At 37.7% G+C, this 27,667-nt stretch overlaps 1 protein-coding gene across 2 annotated transcripts in view; it reads left to right on the top strand.

Moving 5' to 3' along the window:
* Positions 1-2,092: 2,092 nt before the first annotated feature.
* Positions 2,093-27,667, top strand: part of GABRA2 (gamma-aminobutyric acid type A receptor subunit alpha2) — a 58,468-nt gene continuing 32,893 nt past the window's right edge. Inside the window, exons 1-3 of one of the 2 annotated variants that reach the window (XM_079306925.1) lie at positions 2,093-2,223; positions 2,819-2,907; positions 5,414-5,529. In XM_079306925.1, coding sequence (XP_079163051.1) covers positions 2,837-2,907; positions 5,414-5,529 — 187 coding nt within the window. In that variant the 5' untranslated portion in view covers positions 2,093-2,223; positions 2,819-2,836. Of the gene's footprint in view, positions 2,224-2,357; positions 2,722-2,818; positions 2,908-5,413; positions 5,530-27,667 lie in introns of those variants that run through there. The other variant, XM_079306924.1, reaches the window with a different exon arrangement.

The raw sequence follows: 27,667 nt of genomic DNA, 5'->3' as shown, positions 1-27,667 counted from the left end.
GTTTTAAAATTTCAGATTTGAAGCATGACTTCAGTGCATGAAGATATGGTAAATCTCAAAGAACATCACAGGTAATAACTGTGATTAGAGCCAAAAACCCAGCACATTTTCCTTGAGAAAGTCTATGAGCACAAGTTCATTATAAATGCATTCCTACCCCATGTGGCCTTTGAAGAATGACAATATTCTATCACAGCAACAAGGTGCCACTGTGACTGCTCTCCTTAATGAATGTGTTTTTCTATTTTTGATGCAACTTACATATGAAAATTAGATTATAGCTTCATTGTTACTGGAAGTGTGTTTTGAGAAGGATTGTCATGAATACCTGTGGGGGAAAAAAAAAATTCTGCTTGGATTATATAATGTGTTTCATACAAGAACAAATCACGAAGACTCTTCAGTTTCAGTGATTCTTTTTTCCCTCTCCATTTTGATATCTGTGAAGTCACTTTTTCTTAGGACAAGTAGTTAAAACTTGTTGTCTTTACTGTGAGGGTTGTGCATCTAGTAGCAGTTGTTAATTCAAAATACGTGGGATTTACAGGCAGATCCAAAGAAGAGGAAAGATCCAAAGATCGACAATAGATATGTAACTGGCAATGAACAGAGCACATTTTCACATCTGCACAGGGAAAGATAAGGCCTTTGTGTCTTACACACAGCCAGGGTTAGATGGCTGCTGAAAGAGTGTTTCTCAGATTTCGGTTTTTGCTCCTGTGTCCTCATCTTTGTCATTATCCACGGTTTGGGCTGTCATTTTACTAGTTATTCTAAAACAAAGCTATTCAGCTTATTCCCTCTCTCAGTCTTTCTCCAAGTTACAAAATATCTCGAAGTTGGAAGGAACAAATTGTCTTGATAGCCCAAGTGTTTTTCTTCTTTTGTTTCCTATCCTCTACTGTGGAGTTATTAACCACAAAAGGAAAAGGAAACAAGGACAACTCCAATTGCAAACTGCAATAATTAGGAAGCAGGAACACCCCAATTCTACAGATAACCTAAAAATTTTTTTCTCCTTCTCTCCTATTTCTCTCGCCTCACCCCTCTCTCCACCCCCGCCTCCCCCCCCCCCCCCCCCCCCCCCCAATTCCCTTCCATGTCTGTTCATCCTATTTCACATGTTCACTTTGGAACTGGTATTGATTCAGGACCAAATGTATCAGAATAATTTTAGTTAAACACAATAAGCGGGCCAGTGATATTAAGAGAGGATAATTGAGTTGGTGCTTTGGGCAGTTAAAGATTGAAAGGAAAGCAGATAGATAAGGATTGGTTTAAAAAGAAAAAGAAAGATGAAATATTATTGCCAGCGTTATTTAATTATTTCCGAATTAAAAATTCAAAATGACGGTACGCTAAATATAAACCCTTATCTTTAATTATCAAGCCTGTCCTGTTCTACTTGTACTGAAAAACCTGAAATCAATGGAATGAATCCCAGCAGCGATCCAGTTACTACCAGAGAAGGACTGCATAAACGAAAGGAGGGCAACGTGCTTTAAAAGACAATACCACAGAAAGTAATGCAATTTAAAGGAGGAAAAAAGGAAAAAAATATACAAGCGAGGCTCGTTTCCTTGTCAGCCTGCATCCTGAGCTCACATCAAATGACAGACTTTTCTTCTCTCTGCATTCCAATTAGACTGTGCCAATGGGCAAGTGGGGAAGGGAATGTTAATGAGGGAGCCGGGGAGCGGGGTGGGAGCCGGGGCTGGCGGCTCCCCGCTCCCGCCGCAGTCCGGGCAGCGCGGCGCGGCTCCGGGCTGTGCCCGGGCGAGCGCACACTTGGCCGGGGGCGACTGAGAGCCCACGGAGGGAGGGAGGGAGGGCTACGGAAAATGTCTGGTACCGGGCTGGGGAGCGCCTTTCGCCCCGCTTCTCGTTCGCGCCCCGGCGACTCTGCCGCGCCCTCCGAGACCGCGGAAGCCGCTCCGGGCTAGTGTCGGTGTCGGTGTCGGTGCCGGTGCCGGTGCCGCCCTGGGCGGGGACCCCGCACCCTCTGTGCCCCGCGCCCCGGCAGGCGCGGGCACGCGCGCGCGATCCCGCCGCTCGGTCCCGGTCCCGCTCGGTCCCGGCACCGGCCCCGGCCCCGCTCGCCGCCGCCGCCCCGCGTTCTCCGCCGCTGCCGGCCCCGCTGGCCGGCGGCACCCGCCTCCCCTCCCTCTCTCGCTCCATCCCTCCCTCTCCCCTCCCTCCCGCCTCGGCCCCCGCTGCTCCCAGGTAGGGTCCCCGGGGGTCCCCGGCTGCCGCGGGCAGCGCCCGCCCGTGTCGGGGGCTCTGCTGCGCCCCGCAACTCGTGTCCCTGCGGGGCTGCCCCCTCCGCCCCGGCCCCGGCGCCGTGCCGAGCGGCTGTCAAACGTGCTGGGCGCTCGGCGGCGGCGGGGGGCGGCTCGCCGCGGTCCCCGTACCGAGCCCCGGCGAATGGCATGACTGTGCCTCCCGCCCGCCCCCCGCCCCCCCGGCTGCGGTGTGCCGTGCTGAGGCGAGGGGTGGTTAAACCCCCATCCTCCCATACATACGGTTTTTATTTTTTTTGTTCCTTTTCGTCTCGGGGTTTTCACATCACGGAACAGGAAAGCATCTGATGCGCCGGCTCACATGCCACTTCTGATCATACGTTGCCTCCTTGCACAGAGCAGGATCGTTGGGAAAGATGGAGATACAATAAGTTGCTAGTACTGAAAAGTGCTGCGGAAATCCAGTGGTTTCCTTTCTCCAGTGAAGTGACATATTTTCCTCGGGTTAAGTTGAAAGCACTGCTTGGCGGAGACTGACTGTAGCTGAGAGTGGGTTTGTGTTTTTCTTGCACCGTTAGGTTTTGCGAAGAGCAGCGATGAAGAGGAAGCTGGCACTCTCCGAGATGCAGTTGGTTCTTCTCGTTTTATTGGTGTGGCTACCAACAAGGTGAGAGGATATTTAGTTTTATTGTTCGTTGCGAACATGTATGTTACAATCTGCAAAGGGTGAGCTTGTGTGAGGGTTTATAAAAGTATAGTATGTAGTAACGTAATAAAAAAATCTTTCTTAGCTGTTTGAATGCGGTGTTGCACTGTTTCTAGAGCAAATGCAGTAGAATGTAGTTTAGGGACCATAAAAGCCTGATCTCTTGTCCTTAAACGGTTTGTGAATTGATGCTTTATTTCACCATTAAAATAACAATTTCTTTAAATGCTTTTTTGGATCTTAAAGATTTGAGTTACTGTATCCCTGTGATTCTGTACCTTACAAAATGGAGAAATAGATTATCATGAAGTCACACTGCAAATCACTCTTTAAAATAATGCTTATGTATTTATCAATATGGACATGTCTTTTTTTTTTTTTCTTGATTTTTTTGGTCAAACATAATAGAATTCAAAATGATGCTTAATCTTTAAACCTCTAGGTGGAGATAGCATACAACTTCACAATCACATATAATAAAACAATAGCATCCTTTATTCACCAACTTTTCTTATGTCGTTTAAAGTTCTTAATTTCTAAAGGGAGAGCATAAGATCAAGTAATTTTTATTACAGTATCCTTTCGTGTTGCTCACAGTTCCTAAACACATAATTAACTGTAGTTTGTAACTTTGATACACTTGCTTTAGTTCTGGCTGCAGTGGGTCTTGTCCTAATATGGTAAAGATCGTATGCTACATAATGCAACATTCCTAAGATTTAGCGAGTCTCCAATATTGTTTGTTTCCCAGCGAACAAAGCATTTTCTGAAACTATGTTTTCTATTTCACTTTATACCTAACCATGGTGCAGTATTAGTTGAGTCACAGTGGGCCAGATCCTGCAAACCCTACTCAAGTGAGTAATCTTACTGACGTCAAAGAGACCAGATGCGTTATTAAAGACTTTGTGCCTAAGTAAAGTTTGCAGGATGCGACCCTAATTTGATGTAATTGTATTGAACTAATTTTTTTTACTGGAATCTTGATTACAAAAACTGTTGTATCTCAAAGAGGAAGCTTAAAAATGGCAGAGACGTATTCTGGTAATCCATGAGTATAATGATACATTTTACAAAAAGGAACCATCCGGTAATTGCAAAACTATCACATGAGTAAAATCACACATGACATTTTCATGGGTTCTTCATAAGTTATCTGATTTGGGTAAATTCTATGGTTTATATGATTGAAAGCACAGACTGCAATGATTTACATTTAAATACTTCTTTATGCTGTTGCACTGGGGACCGACATATAGCCCTGTCTTTAATCATTTTATATCTTGCTTTAGAGAAAATATCACCCAAACCTACTTTTGATTTGGAGGAGGAAAACATGCTTGCTATTATGGCATTCAGAATGTCTTCATTTTGAGACGATTAATACTCAAACATTAGGATTAAAAATTTAGGTAGCTGAAAAAGGTGTAAATGATAATGTGTGTAGCATATGATGCTTTACTTCCTTGATACTAATACCCTGGTTTTAAGTAGATAACACTGATGAGCTCATGCATTTCACATGTACAGTGCTTAGAATTGTTGGCACGGTATTATTTGCATGTGTAAGGCTTTCTGCGTGTCAGGGTTTCCCTGGCACAAACCCTTTTGGTCTGGAGGACTCTGGAGCTGGCTGGGCAGCAGGTTCATATTCCAGCCCCTAGCATGTTCCACAGAGATTTGATCCATAAAGGCAGTAATGCCTCTTTCTTTATTGGGGAAGTTTGAAACAATCACTGAGCTACATATTCTTCTTGACACTACATTTATGATTCATTTTTCCATCCAACTTTCATAAGGCTTTTCTGCATCTGATGGAATATCAGATAGTGCTTTTTATGACAAAACAGTGTTTTAGAAAGATGAAGGCTGTCCACAGCTATCCTGCAGCTTGCTAGTCAGCACTGGTGTTCCCTCCCACCAAGTGCTGGCGTCAGAGGACTCCCTGAGCATGATCGCTGGAGTTTTCCCTCATGTTAGTTCTTCTGGTCATGTACATTACATGACCATTGGGTGGAGGCAAATCCACAGGATTTATCCAGAGATAGAGTATACCTAGGTGAGGAGAGATAAGACAGAGCTGGAAGGAGATGGGTTTGTGCATGGGGTCCCGGGTTATCCCGGGTTAGGAGTGACATGCCGCCAAAGCCTGGGAAGCTCTTCTAGGGTTTTCCACCAGCACAGCCTCCCCTAATGATGTTAGTGGAGCTTGAAGTAGCACTCACAGTAATGCAAGGTTGCCTACAAGTAGAGGCTACTGGAAAATGACTTCATGGATATTTTAAAGAGTATGCTGTTGACCTTTATATGTCTGAATTTCTTATGTATAAATTGTGTATTAATATACTATTAAATGCACCTTTCCTGTTGGAATGCAGCAAGTAAAGGCCAGACTGAAAAAAAAGTGCATGTTGAGTGTATGTTAAAACATATTTAGCACCTTCTAAAATGTAAAATATCCATTTAGATCAGTGCTGGCTGACTCCCTGGAAGACGAAGCTAAGAATAACATCACCATCTTTACAAGAATTCTAGACAGACTTCTGGATGGTTATGATAATCGCCTCAGACCTGGATTAGGAGGTAATAAAACCAATTAAAGATTGATTTTTAAAAAAATCAATTTTAATGTTCAGATTTTATGCAGTGATATTCTTCCTTCAGGGTTTTTTTTTCCCTAACAACTGGTATGTAACTTGATAAATTATTTATAACTACATTCACCCAGATGAATCATTTGAAGTTTGAGGAAGATAACATCTATGAATGGAAAGAAGGCACTTTCACACATTTATCTTAAGTAAAAAGAAAAAAAGTCTGGTGTTTTAACATAGTAAAACAGAATGTGAACAAAAATAACATCTAAAGCTGTTATTCCGGTCAGGGAATTTTGGTTGAACAAGGAATGCAGGCTTAATTCCCTGCAATGCGATAGATTTGTGTTTTCAGAAATCTGCACAAGTGTTTTGTGTGATTGGTATAAATTCCACATTTTAGATTCATTCCTTGGCCCAGTAAAATCAGTGAAAATATTGTGATTTTGACTTCTTTGGAGTTAAGGTGTCACTGGTAATATGCATTTTGTTTCTGGGCACCTTGCACTTTTTTGGGCATTTGGGAAAAAAATACAGAAAAAGAGAATATTGGAGGACAGAGGTCACTGCACTCTTGTGCCATGACTGTCAGTTATTTTTCAAAATGTCAGTTCACATTTTGATTTTAATGCTGTATGCTACCTTATGTCAGTAAGTGTTATATAGGCAAGAAATTAAAATAATTTTTGTGGTGTTGAAAATATTACTGCGTACAGAAAAATCTCTATGGCATAAGGAGGGGCTGAATAGCTTAGTTTTGACAATATTTTATCTACTATTGTTGTTTATCTGTATTTATACTATCTAACATTGACATGTGTGATTCTACACTTCTACTGCTACTATCATTAGCAGTTTTAGTAATTGTAATTTTCAACCTGGAAACTGTTTCAGCTTGATGAAACTAATTCTAGGGCAAAATTCTTGGGAGCCATTCCTGTTCCTGTTGATTTCAGGAAGATCAGGCCCAAAGCTAGAGGCATGCTCCAACTCCTGTGGAAATTACAGTAACCACTCTGATCAAATTAGGCATTAGTTAAAGCTCAGAGTTTTTATCCAGCACTGTTCCATCCTGACCTGTGGCTCTGTTGCTGTTCTGGTCTTGGAGAATTGTGGCTTGCATCTGACACAGCAGAAAGTGGGAGCTGACACTGACTGAAACAGTTTTCTCATTATACATTACTTTTAACCTAGGATGCCTTTTCATTTCCATTTCTGACGCCTGTACAGTGGAGGCTTTTGAAATATTTTATATTTAAAGACTTTTTAGTTTGGATGATATGTGGGACCTATAGCAGTGTTGATGCAAGAATTTATAGAGTCATGTTTTGCATGGAGTTTTGATTTTTTTGCAAAATACTTAAATTTAAGAATTTAGGCATAGTATACACATACAATGACTTGCAGAAACATTTCATATCACCGAGCACATGTTGAGTTGGCAGAGCTTTTAAAATCATGAATTTTATTAGAAAAATAATCAAAGTTTTCTTGCTTACAAGGAATGAGTCATTTAATGAGAGCAGTCTGCAGTTCTTTTGCATATCAAGTATTTTTTTTAATATTGAAATTATATTGCTGAGAAAATGAAATAAAGAAAAAAATCTAATGGATTTTTCTTTTATATTTTTCATTAAATTTGCTTCAAAATAACCTCCCTCTTTTTCTTTATGAAGCCTCATAGATAATTAAAACATACTCCGAGAGCAAAAAAATTAAAGAATTAACATCTGTTTGATATTGGTATACATGGCAATCAACCCATGCAGAATATGTGTGAAATGAAACTGTGTTATGCATATTAAACCGTGGTGATTCATGACACATTAATCTTAATCTTCAAGAACACTTCAGTTGTGGATCAATGGATTCTTACAGTTCGAAAGAACACATGTAAATGGCAATTGTGATAATTCATGATGCAAAACATACCAAACAAGGGTTTTGTAAATAGTGCTTAGTAATTAGGTACTTTTATAATTCAGGAATTTTCTAGCAGTTTATTGCTTTTCCTATATTGATTGATCTACAGTCTGAAAAAAGATGTGGAAATAATTAACCTTTTTTTTTAACACTATGTGCCTAGTAAGCCCTGGGAATTTCTAGAAGGGTTTTTGCAGGAAATTACTGCATTCTGACCATGCCATACATCATTAATTTAAGGTACCTAGTCTCAGTTATGTTTCACTTCCATTTATATGAATCTGAAATAGCTCATTTGAAACCAGGCATAGCAGTTTGCATTACTGTGCATGTATCACTGCTATGACTGGGATCACAGTTTGGCCTTCCATGCTACAACAGAAATAGTCCTGGGTCTGAGATGAATGCTTCTAAAGTCATCTGAAAGCAAGAGCTGCTCCTCAGCCCACTTTCACTTGCTGTGAAATACATTTTCAGAGATGTCTTACAGCAAGAATTTCAATAATTGTAAACAATTGCTCCGTTAGTAATGAAATGTTTTGGGTTGATACTGGTGTTTTATCTAGTTATTGACCAACAGAAGGGAAATGTATAGGCTTCTTGAAAGACTGTATATTAAATTCAGCTAAGTAAATGTCTGGTTGGCAGGTAGTTCCTGAATTAAAGGATAGATTTGTAATTAATTTTACTGGGAGGCTTGGTGTGTGTACTGACAGTATGTAACATGGTGCTTTACTGATGCACTTCAAAACTGAGTACTGTTTTCTACAGATTGTTGAGGAAGGTTTAACTTTTACTGGTGGTACACCTCTGTTAGTTAAACAGCATTTGGCCATTGGCTATTGACTGTTCTAGCAGCTGGGATCCTTGAGGGATGTGTGAACACTACAGTGAGGAAATAACCTGCAAAATTGGTATGCACAGGGAGAAAATGGCACTGCACCATCTCCTGAAGCCAGAGGCACCTCATATGACTTAGATATATACCCCAACCTACTGCATTGATATGGATAACCATGGGTTTATTCAAGGGCAGATAATCTTTTCTCTGTACTCATTTTATGCTAAGCACAGGAATGCAGCTGGAACACTCTTGACTGCACTTCCAGCTCTGAAATGAACTATTTTACCCAAACATTCCATGCCATTTCTGTTTAGCCATCAAAATAAATTACAAGTTTGACTTCAAAACAAATTTGCTGTATCATTAACATTAATTTGTATGAAATAAAGCCATGCAAATGGCAAGTCATACAGACCTTAATTGTTTATGACTTTCTACAAATCATGAAGGTATTTTCTTCTTTTTATTTGCTGATAATTAGGGTAACATTTTTTCATAAATCCTTTGCTTTTTATGAGCATGTTGAAAAGAAAACCCAGTCATTAATGAGCACTAAAACTAAGCAAGGAACCAAAATATCTGGAAGTGATTGAATTATCTGTCTGCTCTTCTCTGCCCCATGAACAGACATGATCATGCTGGGTACTTCAATATTCTATCTCCATAAGTTATTCAGAATTCTTTACTTTCTCACATCTGAAATTGGCCTTTTCAACTGCTATAGAACTTCTGTCTTTTCTGCTGTCCAAAACTTATAAAAAAATAATTGAATAGAATACCAAACCAAACTACACCAAACAAAACCAAATGGGAAGTTATAAGGACAGCGGGCTGGATTTCATAGTGCCATATTGACGTTGGTAAGATCTATGGAAATGTCAGGATCCTTCTGCAAACTGTGGTCTGTCTCACCAGCTTCAGGAATGGCATTCTTATTGTAACTAAACAGTTGAATACTGGTTGTTTAAAAAAACAGGAAGATAAGACTGTAGGTAGGTAAAAATTAAATGCACTGTGATTGCATTTTGAAGGAACCATCTCTACTTTCAAATGTTCTGATTGCTTTAAGCAAGCATCTGCATTGCATTTCTCATATAGAAAGACAAAACCCTCTTTTTTCCCAACATTTTTCAAATCAATTGAACAGGAAAACTGAAGAGAATGGAGGGGAGTTTTTGTGGACTATTTCTATCAGAGAGATGGTCAGCAGCGAGCACTTGCTGAGATCTTTCATCTTCATTGCATAGAATCAGTGTAATGATGCAGAATGTCAGACTTGGTGATTGAAAGTTGTGTGATATGCTCACCAGTATGGGCACAAGGAAAAACCATTTTTTCACAGATTATCTTTGTCTCTTGCCCAGATCAGGAGAGCTGCATGCATGCATGTGTGTGTGTGTGTGTGTTTGTGTTTATCAAATAGCTGGAGGTTTTCAGTTGCCAGGAAACAGGCCATGGCCATATGCTAATAATCTGGAATATGTTGAATTTAGGGCACTGTATTTATACATTGCTATGATTCAGAGTTTTTAACAGGCTTTGGAAGAGTTTGTAGCTATAGCAATCCCTAGCTGGGGGACCCTAGCTTGGTTAGTCCCTGAGCCAAACCTAAGAGATATTTGTCAGCCCCAAACACATTTAAATTCAGAGTATTGTAAAGGAAGGTTCTCTGACTATATTTTTCTGCAGAACCCTACTAGAAAGCTTTCACTACTGTTTTTAAAGGGGAAAAGTTCAACTCCCCATCTCAGTTCTGGTTGCTTCCTTAGACTTTCCTTGCTCCAGGTTCATCTTTTGGAAATGCTAGCATCTCTCTGCCAGTGCCAGTGCAGAGCAATTCAGAGAAACACTTGCATCTTCTAAAAGCCCACAGTGTTTGTAGCTATGCTGGGACACAAAGGGGTAAGATATTGTATGCTCCTCCTTTGGGCATACCTGGAAGGGCCACATGGAATCTGGCCATGCTAGTGCTTTCAGAGGAGTCAGCAAGAAACTCGGGTTAATTTATGTTAGAGCTGTGGGTAATGTATGTTGGCAAAAAGCATTCCTTGTAAAAAATGGAAAAGCAATAGAGAGGAGGATATGAAAATCTCATTAATAACTTATCCAGGGCATCCAGTGCTAAATCCATAAACAGAACTAACTCAGTAACTATAAGCATTCCAGGGAACGATTAGGAAACTAGAAGGATAAAAAACCCACAGAAATCTATTTGATACTAAAAAACAAATCTGAAAAATTATCTAGTGTAGGATAGGGGCTGAGTAGCTAGACAGAAGTTATTTGGTTATTTATTTATGGAAAGTCTGTGAATAAATCAACAGTGAAGATATAAAAACAAAATTAATGCTACAGCTGTGCAGAATAGTGCAACTGGGGAAAGTGTTGCATGATGCAAAGCAGAAAATTCACAGAATCACAAAATAAGCTGAGTTGGAAGGATCCACAAGGATCATTGAGCCCTCCTCCTGGGCCTGCACAGCACCATCCCAAAGAATCAAATGCTCTGCCTCAGATGAGTTACCAGAAATGCAGGTACTTTACAGTAGTTATATATGCCTATAGAGGAGCTAGTCTGGGAGGCTATCCCAGTTCACTGAACACGTATATTTAGTTTTTTTTTTTTTTTTTTCCTTTCCTGGCAAAGCATCAGCATTTGCTTCTATTGCTAGAATTACTGCTGACGACACCAAGGCTGAATTAGAGCTTTGCTTACTTTGTCTCATCTGCAAGGAAGCCATGGAAGCAGATCCTGCAGATTTCTGTGTAGCTCTGGTGCTCATTGCAAATCAGACTGGCGGGGTGGTTACATTTTCCAGCCAGATTTGGTGGACAAAGACAGCAAATCCATCATCTTTTCTCTGTGATGCAGTTATTCTGGGTTATTTAGGAAATGGTTGAGAAGCGGTGCTGATACCCAAGGTATTTTACTGTTGACTGCTTTCCACTAAAACCTTTTATCATATTAAATCTTGCAATGACGTTTTTTCTCTCTGAAATATACAACTGCTTCTCATTCAGGCTGACTAGTTTAAATAGCTAAGTACCAAAGGAATGCAATATTGTAGCTCCAAAGTTTTTATTACCCTTGTGTAATGATACAATTTGCAATGAGCCACCTGAATTGGAAATATAATTATTATTAAATGATCTAACTCTAAAACATTTTCACAAATATTTAAGCACATTAGAAATTCATCCAGGATAATTTTGGGGATTTTAATAGATTTAATGGATTTTTACTAGTGGATTTTAACCAAGCAAAAAGTGAATTTAAAATGTAGTAATCAATGTTGCTTACAATGAAAAAAATTATTAGTCAATCTGTAGAAATGAAGGGATTTTATGATACAAAATTGATAGTATTCTGGGTTACACCAGAAGATGTACTTATAAAGAATGTCAGGGGAATCCTTTAATGTTTACTGCTGTGATACATGGAGTACTCAGTTTTGTATATTCTTTTTATAGAAGACACACAGAAAATTGCATTTCAAATATTTTCTTAAATAAGATATACCAAAAAAAGACTAGTAATTATGAATATATTATTCACTTATTCACTTATATAGTCACCTAAAGATATCGTGAAAATTTTGGTGAAGAGCTATTAAACTAGTTTATAATAAACAAGAAATGGTTTTTGACATTTTTGGGTTTAGATGTATAGGATGCAAAAAATGTTTGAAATACACTGCCGTTCACGAAGGTGAAAAAATGGACCTTAAGAATATGTTTGATTTAAGGAAAAATGGCAATTACTGTGGCATGACTAGCATCACTAGTGATGTTGATTTCTGCTTGTGTGACAGCAACTAATGTTTTAAGATAGTCATGCTTAACTTTCAAGACAATTAATTGGCAAATTTTGAAATATTATTTTCAATGAAAACTAAAACCTTGGGATTAAATAGACATGGATAACTCCTTCAGTTTGAGTAGAAAAAGTTAGGGTTTTTGTAAACTTTTTTCTTGAGCTCTCTAATGGCAAATATACATTTAAATATATTTTCTGTATTTTAGCATCCATAAAGAAAAAACTGGTAGGAGACATTGATTCTGCATAGCACAACAGGCTTCTACTGCATTCAAGGCCTGATTGTGGCAAACAGTGTAACAATGCTGTCTGTCTGTATGAGATATCATCTTAAAGGAGCAAAAAAAGACTTATTTTCTTCCCCTCCTTAGCTTTGTTAGGCAAACTCATCTATTAGGCCAATGCTGATGATTTTCAGCACTTGCAGAGATAATGCTGCTCAGAGTTGTGGTGGAGTTTCCATCTTTGTGGAGATTCTCACAATTTGACAGAATATGACCTGGGCAATTTGCTGTGTCTTCAGAGATTGCTCTGCTTTGGACCTTCCAAATGCTATTTTTAAACTCAGTTGTTCTAAGATTCTTTAGCTGACCACCAGCAAGACATTGAAATAATGGCTGCAGCTTTCCATCTTACTTGGAAAAAGTGAAAAAAAAAAAAAAGATTAGTATGTTAGATCTTGAAGATATAGCTGAAGGAAAAAGTCTGTGTAAATGAAAAGTTTAAACTGCTTCAGAACAGCAGGATGCACAGTGTTGTACAACCATTGAGCATATTATTCATAAGGACCCCACTGAAAAATATAAGATTTTGGGCAGACAGGCTCTGTGAAAATGAAGAGAAAATACCTTGTTTATGGTCTTTGCCACATTTTTCCTATAATCACCTTATGCTGAAGTCCTGAGAAGGTTAAATATGTGAAAAGACAGTATTTTAAAGGACAGGCACTGTATTGAATCCTTCTCAGTTTACTTTGGCAGTGTACAGGGAACTGAGAAGCTGCACAGCACTGTGTATCCTGGAGAGCAGCACCTCCTCAGGAAGCACCCAGGAACCTCTAATCACTGCCCTTCTGCAGTGCCCTGAGACACCATCCAAAGTCCCTCATGCTTTATTCTTCTGGTTTTATATTGCCTTTTTCTTTTCTAAATACCTATTTTGTCCATTCTTATAAAAAAATGCCCAACTGTCTTTTTTGCCCAAGATTTGATGAATTTACTTTATTCCATCTAAGCACAGTGTTACTCAGGTCCAGGTGAGACCTGCCAGGTAGATGCAGCTGTGCAGGTTTTTTCTGTGGCTGGAAACCCAGCCTTGCCTTGCCCTCCTCCCAGGTACAGCTGCTGACATCCAGCTGCCTGGAAGATTTCCAGTGAAACTGGATGGAGGAGGTTGGAATGATGTGAAAGCAGACTCCCAGGTAGGTAGAAAGCAAAGATTGTCCTTTCCCCACAGATTGTGTGGCCCTCCTTTTGTGCCAGCACAGTTCTCTGGTGTTGCTGACTGGTCTGAGACAGATTTGTTCCTTCTGGCAGGAATACTGACTACAGATTCCTGTTTCTCTTTTCTTGCAATGCTACCATTTCATGACTGTCTTTAAGAATAACCTTTTCAATGCACAATCAAGTGCATCCAATTTTTATAATTAATAGTGTGAAGAGAGAGAAGTATGTAATTAGAAAGGATCATGCATAAGGACATTGCATATAAAAAACCACTTTTTTTTGGCAGTATTTTAATCTGTTTTAATTGTCAGTATTATTATTATTATTACAATTAATATCTAACAGTAGCTTCTAAATACTCCAAATAACATATATGAAGTAGAAAAAAAAGCTGTTTTTCAATGACCTAGCATTAAGGTAATACAAGCCAAGGTGAGAAACCACTATGAGCAAGAAACATGGGAAAGGGAAGGAGGACAGAATAAAAGAGATGATGAGTTAAGGAGGAGGTAAAATTATCTTACTAACCACTGACCACTTTTAAGCAACTGGCAGATTTAAACATCTGTATGATATTTTTTTCAAATGTCCTTTGGAAACTCGAAAGTAGAATAGATAATAAATTTTATCATTATGGTATATGCATACATTTACATTTCTGATATTAGTGTTGGTTCAACAATGAGTCATCTATCTCAAGAAACAGGTATAGAGGATGTGTTGCTGTACTATTCACCGAATTTCTAAATTAAAGCATCAGCAGATTTTGAATGAATACTGTCAAAAGTCTAATATATTTTAATTATAAGAATCAAAGCACTTTAATATGCCAAGATTAGTCTTTAAAAATATTTTTATATCTTTTTTTTCCATGTTAATGCTCTAATGAAATTAATCACAAGCTAAAGGAAATTTTGTTTACCACTGCCACCCTATTAATAGTTTGCTTTATCATGAAGAGTATTTCACCACTAGTTTGTGGAAATTGTGTATAAATCAGAAAAATATGATTCTGCTAACCTTCCAGAAGTGGTGTTGCTATTTGGGAACCATTTATGTGATTTCTGTGTAGCACACAGCTCCTGATTTACATTCCTTAATTCCTTGCCATATGTTGAGGGCTGTTTAATAATTAGGGCATTTAACACTGTGAAGGCGATGTAAATCAATTCCCCTCTTACCTGGGATTATTGAGCACATCAGAGGGCATTAAAGACTTTAGTGAAGTTGTGCAGCTGCAGAGATTGGATCTAGTCTGGCCAAATTGCATTCATTTTTATATGCATAGATATTCTGTCCTCCCCATGCATTTCTTTCATTGAACCAGTAGAGATCACATGTCCTTATCTGCAATTTGTTTGGGAAAACCTGGGTGTCCCATGTTCCATCTGCTTAGTCTGTGTTTTTTTACAGACTGCAAATTAAGTGTTTTTAATTGTGTACTGTTATGACTAATAGAATTGATTGAAGGTAAAATTCAGTGCTATTAACATTCACCATTCACATTCACAAATGGTTCAATAGAAATCAGTTAAAAACTGGTGTATGCTGTAAAATTTTATAGACTGCTTGCATTTATGGTCTTTGATTTGAAAGTAGTTTCCTGGAGTTACCTATCTTCATGTAGCACCTGCTTCTGTTTTAATTTTAAAAATATCATACTCTCTATCCCTTAACTACCTAGATGACATTAAAGCAATGTATCTTCTGGCTGAATGATTGCCCTGAATGCTGCTAGTTCTTCTTTGTTCATCTCAATTGTTTGGTGCTGATTCTCTCATCCAAGAGAGGTAATTGTCTTCCAACGTTCCCTTCTTTTTCTTCCTTGTATCCATTCTCAGTTGATCTAAAACAACAAGTTCCTCAGACCACTCCTATCAGGAAAGTGAGATATATTAGAGCTTATTGTTATTTCCATTCTTTCAAGTATGTAAGCCTCTCAGCACAACACCAGAGAGCAGAAAAGAAATGGAACAGGTGAGAAAGTCTGTGTTTATATTCAAGAATTTAGAGATGGTTTGAAGGGACAATTCCTACCCTTAACACACCTGTATAATGTTCTAGATATTTAATTCTGAGTGACAATCTAAAGTCTTCTGTAGATGCCTGTTTATTCTCACTAGTTGAAATAAGAATCTAAAGGCTCACTGAATGAGAAGCAGCTGAAGAGTGTTAAATTATGGTGTATTTAAATGAGAAAACCAAAGGTTTTAGCCTTTGATGCAATGCTGTGTTTATATAACCCCTCTGCTGTCCTAAGGTATTCCATAGCTGAAATGCTATGGATTGTTTGTGTCAATAGTTTTAACTGAGCATCAAACAGATCTTTTTACCAGATCTCTAAATGTGAACTTTTGGTACTGCATCATCTCATGCAGTTTTTGAAAGGAAAAGGGAAGGAACTTCCACCTGGGAAAATAAATAAACAAACAAATAAATAAACAAGTAAGTAAAGATGAGAATTGTTTGAGATAAGGAAGTGGTCATATTTTTACTAATCCCTTTCCATTTGCTGGGTGTTAAAAGAGAATTCAGAGAATTCTTTATGTTTTTACTAGACATTTTGTCTTTAGTGACAAAAACAAAAAGTGATTAAAAGAATAGTGATTAAAAGAAAAAGAAATAGGACAGATAATCTGGTTTGCTACTGTATGATATTTTCAAAATAATTGACTATTTAAAAATAATATCTGCAGTAGATATTACCTGTGTTTTTACAAAGCCATAGTTTTGGTTTAGAAGAATATGCACTTTTAGAAAATGGATTCTGATTAAACTCATATTAGGCATTATTTCAAGTTAAAAAAACCACCCTATTTTTAAATTTGTGCCTGTAAAAAGCATTTTTACATGATGTTAATTTAATATTAAAATCCCAATCTATTAATTTAGTATTAAAAAGGGATTCCAGTCCCAAATATATAGCCTTTCCACATATAGAAGCCTTGTGGATTCCTGAAGTTCCGTTGACAGCCAGAGGCAAATTCTCTTGTCACAGACAAAAATAAGACAAATTTGAGGCTGCTTAATCCAAGCTCTGGGACTATCCTGGGAGTGTGTTTCAGAGGAGATTCTGGGAAACACTGTTATCTGTAAAGCTTGGGGACATTCAAGTGACTCAGCTGTGGACTTTTGAGTGCTACAGTACACTTCCTGTAGACACTTCACACAGCCTTAGACTAAAACCTTTTTTAGTATTAACTGGATAACAGAAGAATAACTGACAACTCTATAACATGCTAAAATGGGACTTAAAAATTGCTTCATTGCTGTTCATGCCAGTATTTTTTGCTTATTTGGGAGATGCTTGTTTAAGTATTAAAATGATTCACTGTTGGATAAAGCCATGAGCTCCTTGTCTGTCAGGACTCCTGTTTAGCAGGAAGCTTATTACCCATGACCATCCCCGGAGCTGTCGTGCCAGGCAAAAAATGTTAAGAATAAAAAATAAAGGACAGTTTGCAGCCACTCTGATTTGTTCTATGTCTTGAAACTGTAACCCTGCTCCATCCTTCCCTGCGTTTCAGCAGCTGTGAGGCTCAGGAAAGTGTGAGGAAAGCATCTGTCAGCATGTTCTTAAGCATGTTAGGTATTTAGGGTTTTAACATGCACAAAACCTATGGCTGATTTTAGTAATTCCTCTGGTTAGCTTTTTTGAGAACATAGAGTAGTCTGGATAAACATTAATTTCTTGTAGTTCATAGATATTTTACCTGGCTTGAAATAGGAGCTGCTGCCTGGTTGATAGAAGGATTAGGACACTGTCTAATTTTTTTTTTAATTTTTTTTATTGTATGTCACAGTCTTCTGAAATACTATTATAGAATTGCATACAGAGTTACCTATTAAAAATGTATTTGAGGATCCTGCTGCAAAGAAATGCATTAAAAGTGCCCACTAATATGCAGCTCTATTAAATAAAGACACTACCTCCTTCTTCCATTGGTTCCTGTCATGCTTGAATGCAAAGTACAAGGCTTGCAAAAGATAAAAGAGCTGCAGTTCCATTTTTAATGACTATACAATCCAGGACTATAATACCCAGACACTAAGCCAGACATTACAAATAATCTGTCTGAAAGGATCTTAATTTTCAATGCTTTCTTATGTCTGTTGATCTGTAGAGGACCTCCACCAGCCTTTGGGCCTTTGGAACATGTGAGTTTCATACTTTGTTCTGATAGCAGCAAGCCTTGGGAAGATGCAGCTTCTGGTGATGTGAGTGCTTGCCCCAGAACAAGCAAGACAGTCTTTCCCAGAGCTTCATCACAAGTTTCTGTCAGCTCCAGGGTGGCTACTTATTGCTGTGGCTGACATCAGAGACAGACAAAATCCAAAGGCATCTGCTGAAGCTGGCAGTCACTAGGGGAAGGCTTTCTCACTGACTTCAGTGTGCTCTGGCATGCCACCCAAATTCCTCATTAAATAATTAACAAGGCTAATAAGTACTGTGACAGAGTCTGTTTTAGGTTAGAAAAAAATCATGTGTAGCCCAAGAATGCAATGCTCTATGTATATCTATGTATATCTGTGTATTAACACAGTTTCCTGGCCATCCCACTGAATACCGTGGCCATTTTACAGGTGCTTGATGCAGAAGACTTTTGATGTTCTTCCAGGAAATTGTGAGAATTCAGGGGTTAATATTTAGAATGGGGGAAGGTCCTGAAGGACAGTGTCCTTTCATAGCTTGTACTTACCCTGGCAAGTTAATATGTTGCATATTGAATACATATATGAACCAAAATGGCTTCTGAAATCTAACTTGGATAAAATCTAGGTTGAGTGATCTTGGTTAGAAAAGCAGCTGGGCCTATGTGGTGGGCAAGCAAATAAGCTCTCAACAAAAAATGAAGTTTTTGAAGAGTCAATTGCCACTGTACAATAAAAGTACTTCTTAAGAAACCCAGACTTTGGTGTGCTATGACTACAAAGACAAGCTGGAAGCTGCTACTTTTTAAAAATGATACTGCTGTTAGGAGTAGATGTGGTTTGAAATGCAGGGGGTACTGTCAGAGCGAGTGTATCAAATGGGATGATTTATAAATGCTGTGACTTGGAATAAAGCACAGAGATTAAACCTGAAATTAGACTAGAAGTGTAATGCAGCAGAATTTGCTAAGGTGTTCCATGACTCTAAGTACTGAGGTCAAAAAATTCAAACATTAAAAAAAAAAAGAAGAAGAGAGATAAAGACTTCAGAGTATAAGTTTCTACAATCTGAAATAAATTTGGGAATTTTTCTGTCATACCTGCATGTTATAGTTTTCTTTCTAATGGCACAAAACCTCTAAGCAGAGAAGACAGAAATATGGTCTCATGTGGCTAATATCTTTGCCCTCCCTACTTGTGTGATGATACCAATTCAGGTCAGTTCAAATAATTGCTGCTCTACTTTCTCAAAGCCTGCTCCCTTCCAGACTTCCAGACTTGAGTGCTCTTTTTGTCTTCCTCTTTCTCATTCTTCAGAGAGTGTTGGGGCAGTCTGGTTCATTTTAGCTCTGTCATGCTCATCCAGTTGATCTAAACAATGCTGTAGTCATATCTATTACTCAGCCTGGTGATTATAAACACTCCTCATCCTGATGGAAGCTGTAGTGTCTAAAGGGACAAGGTTTAGTGCTGATGTTCTACTTTTCATCTGTGTGATGTGGTTTTGGTTTGCTGCCAAATCTGTTATGTGTTAGCTAAGTTCCTTTTGCTCAGCATTTAAGTAGCCCATTTCAGCAAGATCACATTTCTTCCAACCAAACTCAACTACATTTTAAATTTCACATTTCTATTGAACATTTTATGCAACTTTAACTAAAAACTCCGCACATTGGTAGTTTATTTTGGAGTTGAATGCTTTAAAATTGTTTTTTTCTTTTTTTTTTCTTTTTGTTTTTCCTTCATGGTGTATGAGAATGTAATGAAAAGCAAAGAAAGGGAAATTTGGTGGATTTCATGGTAGACTTATGAAAACAAGTTTTGTGTTGCCCATGTGTTTAGATTGTCCTTCCCAATGATTTAATTTACTTCTTTTCCACATTTTGTCTCTCACTTTTTAAATTTTACCACAGTCAACACTACTGTTCATAATTACCCAGTTATCACAAGTATTTATGCAACCAAAGTGTCCATATTGTATTAATACCTTTGCAATGAACCTGTAAATTGGAGGAATTAATGCTCTGTTTAAATGATAGGGAAAAAATCCAAAAAGCTGTCTAGATAGTTAATTGCTTTCTTAATCACTTGGCAGTCAATACCTCTGAGATTGTCAAAATGTTGCCGGAGGTGACAAAAGTCTGTGAAGTCCAACAGTAATGAGTGAGAGAGTATCTAAATATCTTTTTTTTTTTTTTTTTTCCCACTGCAAGGAACCAATTAAGTTATGCACTTTTGTGTTGTTTGAAATCTCTTTCATGTTGAAGTACTGGCAGGATTCAGGCTAGACACTGGTGGTTTGATTGGCCCAGTGTGATATGAGCTGCACCAGTCAGTACAGTAGCCTTCTCATTAGGGGTAAAGTACATTCCAGCTTAAACGTATTAGTTGCTCCCTACCTGATTTGGAAAAGGGATCTGAGTTCATTATTTCACACTTTTCAAACTGTGTATGTAGACATGGGGCTTTTGATCATTCTGGGAAAGCTGCTTCTTCCACTGGAGATGTCTTACTTGTTTATTTGTAAAGAATAGCTACTTATGTGTCAGAGCATGGACTGAGATCTCCTTTTCTCTGCTGGCCTTTAGAAGCATTCATTGTCTTTAGCCAGTTGCCCCCACAAGACTGAGGACTTAGGTTTGTCAGTTCCTGTATCTCCTGGACCCCACATATTGTGGAATAAATTTCTTCCAATGGCTGGGCATCCTGTGTGGAACATGGCTAAAGCTGTTGAGAGATGTTGGCACATCTCAGAGATGGTGTGGGCAGAACTGTCTACAAATGTGGTTCTTAAAGTCGATAAACTGAGTAGGAATCTGTCAAGCTAAGTAATTAAAATGCTGAAGAGGAGCATGCAACTGAAGCCTTTCCTTACCAACAACACATGTGAAACAACCAAGTTTGGGTCTGAAAATGTTACTAGTCTCCTTTTCATCTGTTCACAGGGGTGCTCCCCCTCTAGAGCTCACGTCATTCCTCCACTCCTGAAAAGAACCATGAGAGAAGCTGATAGTCGGTTTTAATGGAAACTTCTGAAATAGAGAGCAGCTCTTGTCAAGTGCATGCTCTAATTTAAAGCAGAGACATGAACTCAGTTACTTTGTGTCAGGTTCTGTCTCGACCACAAAGGTGAATTTTCTAAGATACAGGATGCTTCCTCAGTCTTTGGAAGGAATTGTTCTACTTTGTGTAAATAATTAGATCTTGAGCAGAGGCTTCAATTTAACTCTGCTCTATCCCATGAGTACTGCAAGGCTGTGGAATCAGTCTCTTGCTTGTTTTCTTGCTTTCTCTCTCAAAATCTTTCTGGCTCAGTAAATTTGTAATTATTTATAGTTTGAGGAACTTGTTGGGACTTGGTAGAGAGCCAGTTCTTTAGGCTGCTTGGCAGCACTGGGATATTTTTGCCTTAAGGTGGAAATATAAGCAGCCAGGGAATTTTAGGTACTGACAATGTTGGACAGCAATTTAGGAATAAAGGGGATTCAGATAAATATAAGTGCAAAATTTAGTCATCATGATCTGGACCATAGAGACATTCAGATTAATTTTGATTGATTTAAATGGAAACTTGGAGCTTAAATAACTTTGTGGAGCTTGTCCAATGTACTTTAAGAGATAATTGGGCACCAAAATCAGTCTTAAGCTCTATACTTGAGCAACTGTTTCAAATTTGTGGAGAAGGCATATAATAAAGTTAAAACTGCATCTCAAATGCCACTTGTACCCAAGGTTCTGCATTCATAGGACCTTTTGAAAATGTCTTTAAATTTGTGACCTAAAGTAATAAGGTTTGCAAATTAAAGGTCTCTTGAGAGAGAGGGAAGAAAAAGTAGTAAATATGTTTGTATGTGGATCTGCATTCTTCTTTTTGACTGAGAGTTAAGCCTCAAATTTGTTATATACATCTGAAAATTATCTTAGTAATGTGTAAATGTTCTGTCAGCACAGAATTTTTTTTTTTTTTCATTTGATATCTGGTAATGGTGCTAAAGCAGTTTGCACCAGTATCTTCAACTTATGGGACAAAGAGTAAATACTGACTATGATAATATATCACATTATTTGTGTTGCAGATGTCCCTACATATCATTTGCTGCACATTCTGTGGGTAACCTACACCTAAAAAAAACCTGTTAGTTTAGCTAAAAACATATCTGAGAATGTTTTCCCAAGTCATGTTTTTTTGCTACAGTAGAGAGAGCTGTTGACAGTTAAGCTAAGTTCTTTTTTCCAGGTTAGTGTGTTTTACTGATGGTCAAAAACTCTCACTCATCTCTAAAGAAACACTAATATTTAACTGAATTATTTTATTACAGCAAATTTCTGTTATTTTGAAACAGTTTCAGTTATTTCAGAATAATGAATAATACTTAGTTGAAATAAAATAACTTATATGCAGCCCAAGTATTGTTTTAGTATAAATGACATATTAGTCTTTATGGTACTGCTTTACAGGGCTGCTGAATTTCATAAGTTCTCAATATGCCTTTGGAGAGCCCCTGGTAGACTCTACATAGAGCTGTCAATTTAATAAGTGATATAATATCTGTTAATAGATATCAGCTCTTCAGAGGTAAATCAGCTGGGGTCTCATCCTACTGTCTTTCAATTCCTGTATCTTCCTCCAGACATTTTCTCCAGAATATATCCTTATTCAGTCAACACCATGAGAAATTAAATACAGTGTCTGATTCTGGTTTTATTGACACCAGTGAATCAATAGTGCAATATAATACAATATAATTATCAGAGATATTAGTAGCTCTTACTGGTAAGCTTACTCTACATATACTTTGTTAAAGATGGACATTTGAAAGAGAATCATGGTCCATATGAAGAAATTTTCTTGCTGGTAGTTCATGGATAAAGTTAGGCCATTGGGAGTGAACTGCTTATGTCAAGGGGAGAAATGAATTTTTTTCTTCTCACAGATGACTTCAATTTACAAATTGGAAGTGGTTTTATGTAGGACATATGAGACTGTTGTAATTTAATAGTGGATAATGAAAGAAGATGCTGAAGTGGGATAAAGAAAATTGTTGCATAAACGTAGACCAAAAATAAAAACGGCAGAACATGATTTTGAAATATCTGCGTTCCCATGGATTTTGCTGCTTTTACAGCTCCGTGTTGCATGACCTCCTCTGACCCCCATTCCCTGCCAGCCAGTCAGTGTCTTGAGCTGTCAACAGAACACTAAGGAGCTTGTCAGATAAGGGCAGCATGTTGAGTTGGAGCAGTGTTTGATGGATTAAGACCCTGGCTGTTTCACCTGTGCAATTTCTGACTTGTATTATGAATGACATTTTCAAGGCCTTTGGGCAACATTGCCAAGCATGCCCCTGGATACCATATTACAATGTCAGAACAATGTCAATTCCAGTTAAATAATTTTTATAGAAAAATAATTAAATTAACATCAAGCTTTTGACAGCATTTCCACAAAAACTCAGAAATCTTCAGTTAGGTTTTTTATACCACTGCAACTTGACCTCCTTTTCTGTTGTTGTTGCTATTGACATAATTAAAGAGCATATTTTATTTTTGCTTCTGTCTCTTATTTTTTTTTTGTATGCTTTAGCAGCCTTTAAGTTACAGCCTTGCAGTGTTCTTATAGGCACTGTTAATTGTACATTTAAGATAATGTTTGTCTGATTTTTTTTTTTTTATAGCATGCATTAGAACTGCATATGTATACTTTAAAGGATCTATCCCACCAAGAACACTTTTGTTGGGTTTTGGTTATCTCAGAGATTGTCTTCTATTTTAGCTGCCCAAAATTGTATTTACAGTATTTATTGTATTAAAAAGAATTAAAGGTCCAACACAATCTACTATGCCTTTTTTCTTGTGAAAACAGCCCTGACACATTAATCAATAATGTATCCAGTTTCATGCAAACAAACCTGTGATACCTTTCTGAAGATTTTCAGTGATCATACTCCTTCCCTTCTTTTAAACACACATAGAATGAGCCATGCATATTTTATCCCTACTCTGTGAAAAAAGGACTCTAGATTATTTTGGTGAGAGGGGGAATGAATAATATCCAGGTCATTCTCAAATATGAAAAATACTCTGAAAATTTATTTAAATAAAGACAATGCTTTCTCAGCATTTTCCAGGAAAGGGAGAGCTCTCAGGTATGCAGAATCCTGCATGTCTAGCTACCTCACATCACAGACGCTGGAACTCTGTGTACCCTGTCAAGGATGCAGGCAGTTGAGAAGGGACATATGAAAGAATTAAAAAAAAATTTGAAAACTGCTGTCAGACAGCAGACCGAAGGAACTCATTGAAAATTTAAATGCCTCTGTGGAATCTTAATATTTTGGCAAACTGGTAAAGGCTCATGAGGAACCTTTTCATCTGACTTTTCTGATCATCTCCATTACTCAGCCTGGGTTGCTTTAGACTTCAGCCACTGCAGAATCTCTGCCAAGCAGCGTGCTTCAGCTGAGCCAGCTCTTCTAGTGAGGAGCAAGTCAGCAGGATTTCAGACCATCAGAAAGGATATCCCAACAGCAGGGGAGTTACCATCAAGGGATTGGTGATGCCACTGATATCAACTCTAGCTGAGCTCTGAACCACTTTTCTAATTTTTTGACAAGTCAATGATGTTGATTTTTTCCAGTGTGGCTACTTGGTTTTGGCAAACATCTGTACTTCTGTACATCTTGTACATCTGATTGCATTACTTACACCTAATGTAATCCTTCTGCCTCAGCTTCCCAAGTATGGAAAATTGAGGATAATAAAATCGTTATCTTCATAGAGGACTTGTTATACTTAACGTTTTTTTAAAATCCTAGATGTAATTAAAGTACACAGCAAACTTCCAGCTAAGAACAGATAAGGTTGTATAAATCTTCTGCAGTAGGGTATATGTATTGTATTTTCTTACTTTCTGGGTTTTATTTTTTCCAGTAACGATACCTTGTTTGTTCAAGTAAAGAAAGTGAATCAGAAGAAACCAGTTCTTGAGAACCATGTGATCTTAATGATTCCTGCTTTTTTTTTTACTTCCATGGGATGTGCTTTTCTTCCTTCCTTTATAATTAATTTTATTGATTATATATTGTCAGTTTACCTTTGGCTTCCATCATCTGAGAAACTGGTCTCATCTAAATCAGATAGGACTTCTTTTTTTTAACATTTAAGACCACACCAAGTGAGAAAGGGTGCTGTAATAGCCTTTGCAGAATTTTAGATGTGATAGTGGCAGTTCTGTGTTATATTCTTTGCCTGAGATTTTTTCCCCTAAAAGAAGCATCTTAAATAGAAATTATATCCTTACCCTTTGCCATTCTCATTTCTTTGTATAACCTTCAAAAGCACTGATGCAGAATAACTTTAGAGCACACATATATAAATGAATCCACCACGCTTCCTCCAACGGAGTATTCTTTAAAATCTTGACTGTTTTTCAGTATGGGCCTCCATTGATTTAAGCACTTTTGAAAAACAGGCCTTTTAGTTACATGTTTACATGTCACTTGAAGAAACAGATTTTATAATCCAAATACTAAAAGATTGACCTTAACTTTTCTCAAAAAAAAAAAAGGTGAGATTTATATGCAAACATATGTTGCATTGAACATCTTTTAGCTGAGTATATTCCTTGGCTTTTCCACAAGAGCTGATGATCCAGAGCTGTTTGAATCTCTGGGGGGCTAAGTCTGATGACTTATGCTGTTCTTGACAGAATATGAGTTATAAAAACCTGTGATGCCTGCTGGATGAATTTTGATTCTAGAGTCTATTTAAAACTCCTTGTGCTTTTGAATTGTTTGTGTGACAAGCATATACTCCTTCAAAGCAATAGCTACAAGATTTGCTATAAAAAAGGATGATGTATTTTTTCTTTTTGTAGGCATTGATTCTGAACCCTCAAGTTCAAATTTTTAATTCAGAGGAACCTTTATTGTAGCACCACGTAACAAGAAAGAAACAAAGACGAGACTCAGGCTGCTAACACAGATGGTAACAGGAAAAATTCAAGATTTATTACCTTTCAGCTTCTTTTGTCTTTAAGAACTTGTTATCTTAACGATAGGGTATGCATAGAAACTTTTTAACAATGCAGAATTTGGAAAATAGGAGGAAAAAAAAAAATCGGCTATTTTCTCCTTAGTGTACTTTTCTCTTTCTTAACACAAACCAACAGACTGTTCTAATAGCAAAAGTTGTGGTCAATAAGTTTGTTCTCCTCTCTGTTTTCTCTGCTCATTTCTGATGGAAGAGTAGATCCAGAATAGTTTAGAAACCGAATAACAGAATATGTTTTTTTTTTTTTTTAATTAAAACTTGGAATGAAAGGCAAGCTTGAAGATTCCATGTCCTGTAGTGTATTATATGCAAATATTAAAATCATTCCTCTCTGTCAAATAATAAATGAGATAAAATAGCTGATAACAATAGAGTGAGGATCATGTTACAGGAGGATCATGTTTCCAAGCATTCAGTCAGTGGGGATTGTGCAGGTAAAGATGTGACTTTGTTGCCTATAGTACTGCTCCTTCAAGTTATACAAATATATTTGAAGTTAGCTTTGATACTCTGTTGTTAGAAGGCTTGATTGTCAGTCATATTTTTGTAATAGAGTGCTTTTAAGGGAATTATAATTAATATTTTGTATTGTCATCGCAGTACAGGCCAAATTTCACAGTTAGTCTGTGCAGCAACATTTTACCTCCTGAAGAGTGGCTCTCTTGTCACCCTCCCATTTCATTCCAGTCTGTGCCAAGTAACCATTTGGAGATAATAATCTGGGGGTTTCTTTTGGGTTTTTTTTCTTTTTCTGGAAACTCTCCCACGGGCAGCATGAAGTCTCTAGTCCTCTGGAATGTACTTGTGGCTTCTATAGGATACTTCAGCCAGATCTGGACTTTATCCTTGTTGAATACCAAAAAGAGTGCAGACTCAGCACTCTTGTTTGTAAGATGTTTGGAGTAAAAACCAACTCACCTTGTGTAAGGATGCTTCATAAGAGATTCCAGAAGTCTCCATCATACAAATAAACATATCTCAGGAAATACAGAGGAATTGTAGGAGTCAGTCTTTATTTATTTCCTTAAAAGAAGACATGATCCTGGAAATAAAGATCTTTTTTGGTAGGAAGGGCTTTATGAAGTCCTGTATTCTAGTGTTTGGCTGAAGAAGGAAGTTTCCTTATAGATGAGAACAGATGAATATGCTCCAGAAGTTGTCTGACAGCACTGTATCTTTGCAGCTACATCCCTTTGAAAATGCACTGCTCCCATGCAGCTGCTTGTGGATCAGTCCTGGCCTTTTCCTGGTGGCTGGTAGAGACTCTGCTGTCATGACTGAGCACCACTGGTTTCTCCCAGTAAAGAACAGGGCCTCAACTGTTGGCCTCAATGTAATTAGAAGTAAAATCTGTTTATATCATGTATTTGTTAAAAGGCAGCTTTTATGAAAACAAACTATTAAGTACCCACATTTAATAATGATTAAATATGGAAATATAATATAACAGCAGGATCACTTATACAACAGTTTTATTATTTTTGGGAATGAGAAATTCTGCAATGAGTCAAATTTCACCTAGTTATATTCAATTTTTTCCAATCAGCAGCTGGCTTTAAGGCAGAGATGTTGACTGTCTAGAATGCAGACTGTGGTTGGCATCTGTAAGAAATTTCCTGTGTGTACCACCCCTCTTAGTGAATATCATTCTATTTCGAGCCTAATTGAAAACTGAAGATAGAAAACTAAGCAATTCTTTTTCCCTGCAGTACAATATCTAATATTCTGATTTCATGGCTGTCTGGCTGCAATGATTAGGAAGGACATTTTCTCAATGTTCACAGTACCGCAGCAATATATCAGGAACACTGTGTATCAAGGAAAGGAACTGTTACGTTAAAATGTGTGCTACTCAAAACACACACTCAACTGAAGTGTAGGATGCTGTTCTGTTACA

Source organism: Erithacus rubecula (genome assembly GCF_903797595.1).
Source record: "Erithacus rubecula genome assembly, chromosome: 5".
Classification (NCBI taxonomy): domain Eukaryota; kingdom Metazoa; phylum Chordata; class Aves; order Passeriformes; family Muscicapidae; genus Erithacus; species Erithacus rubecula.
The sequence above is the reverse complement of the archived record's forward strand: the minus strand, read 5'-3'. Positions and strand labels throughout refer to the sequence as shown.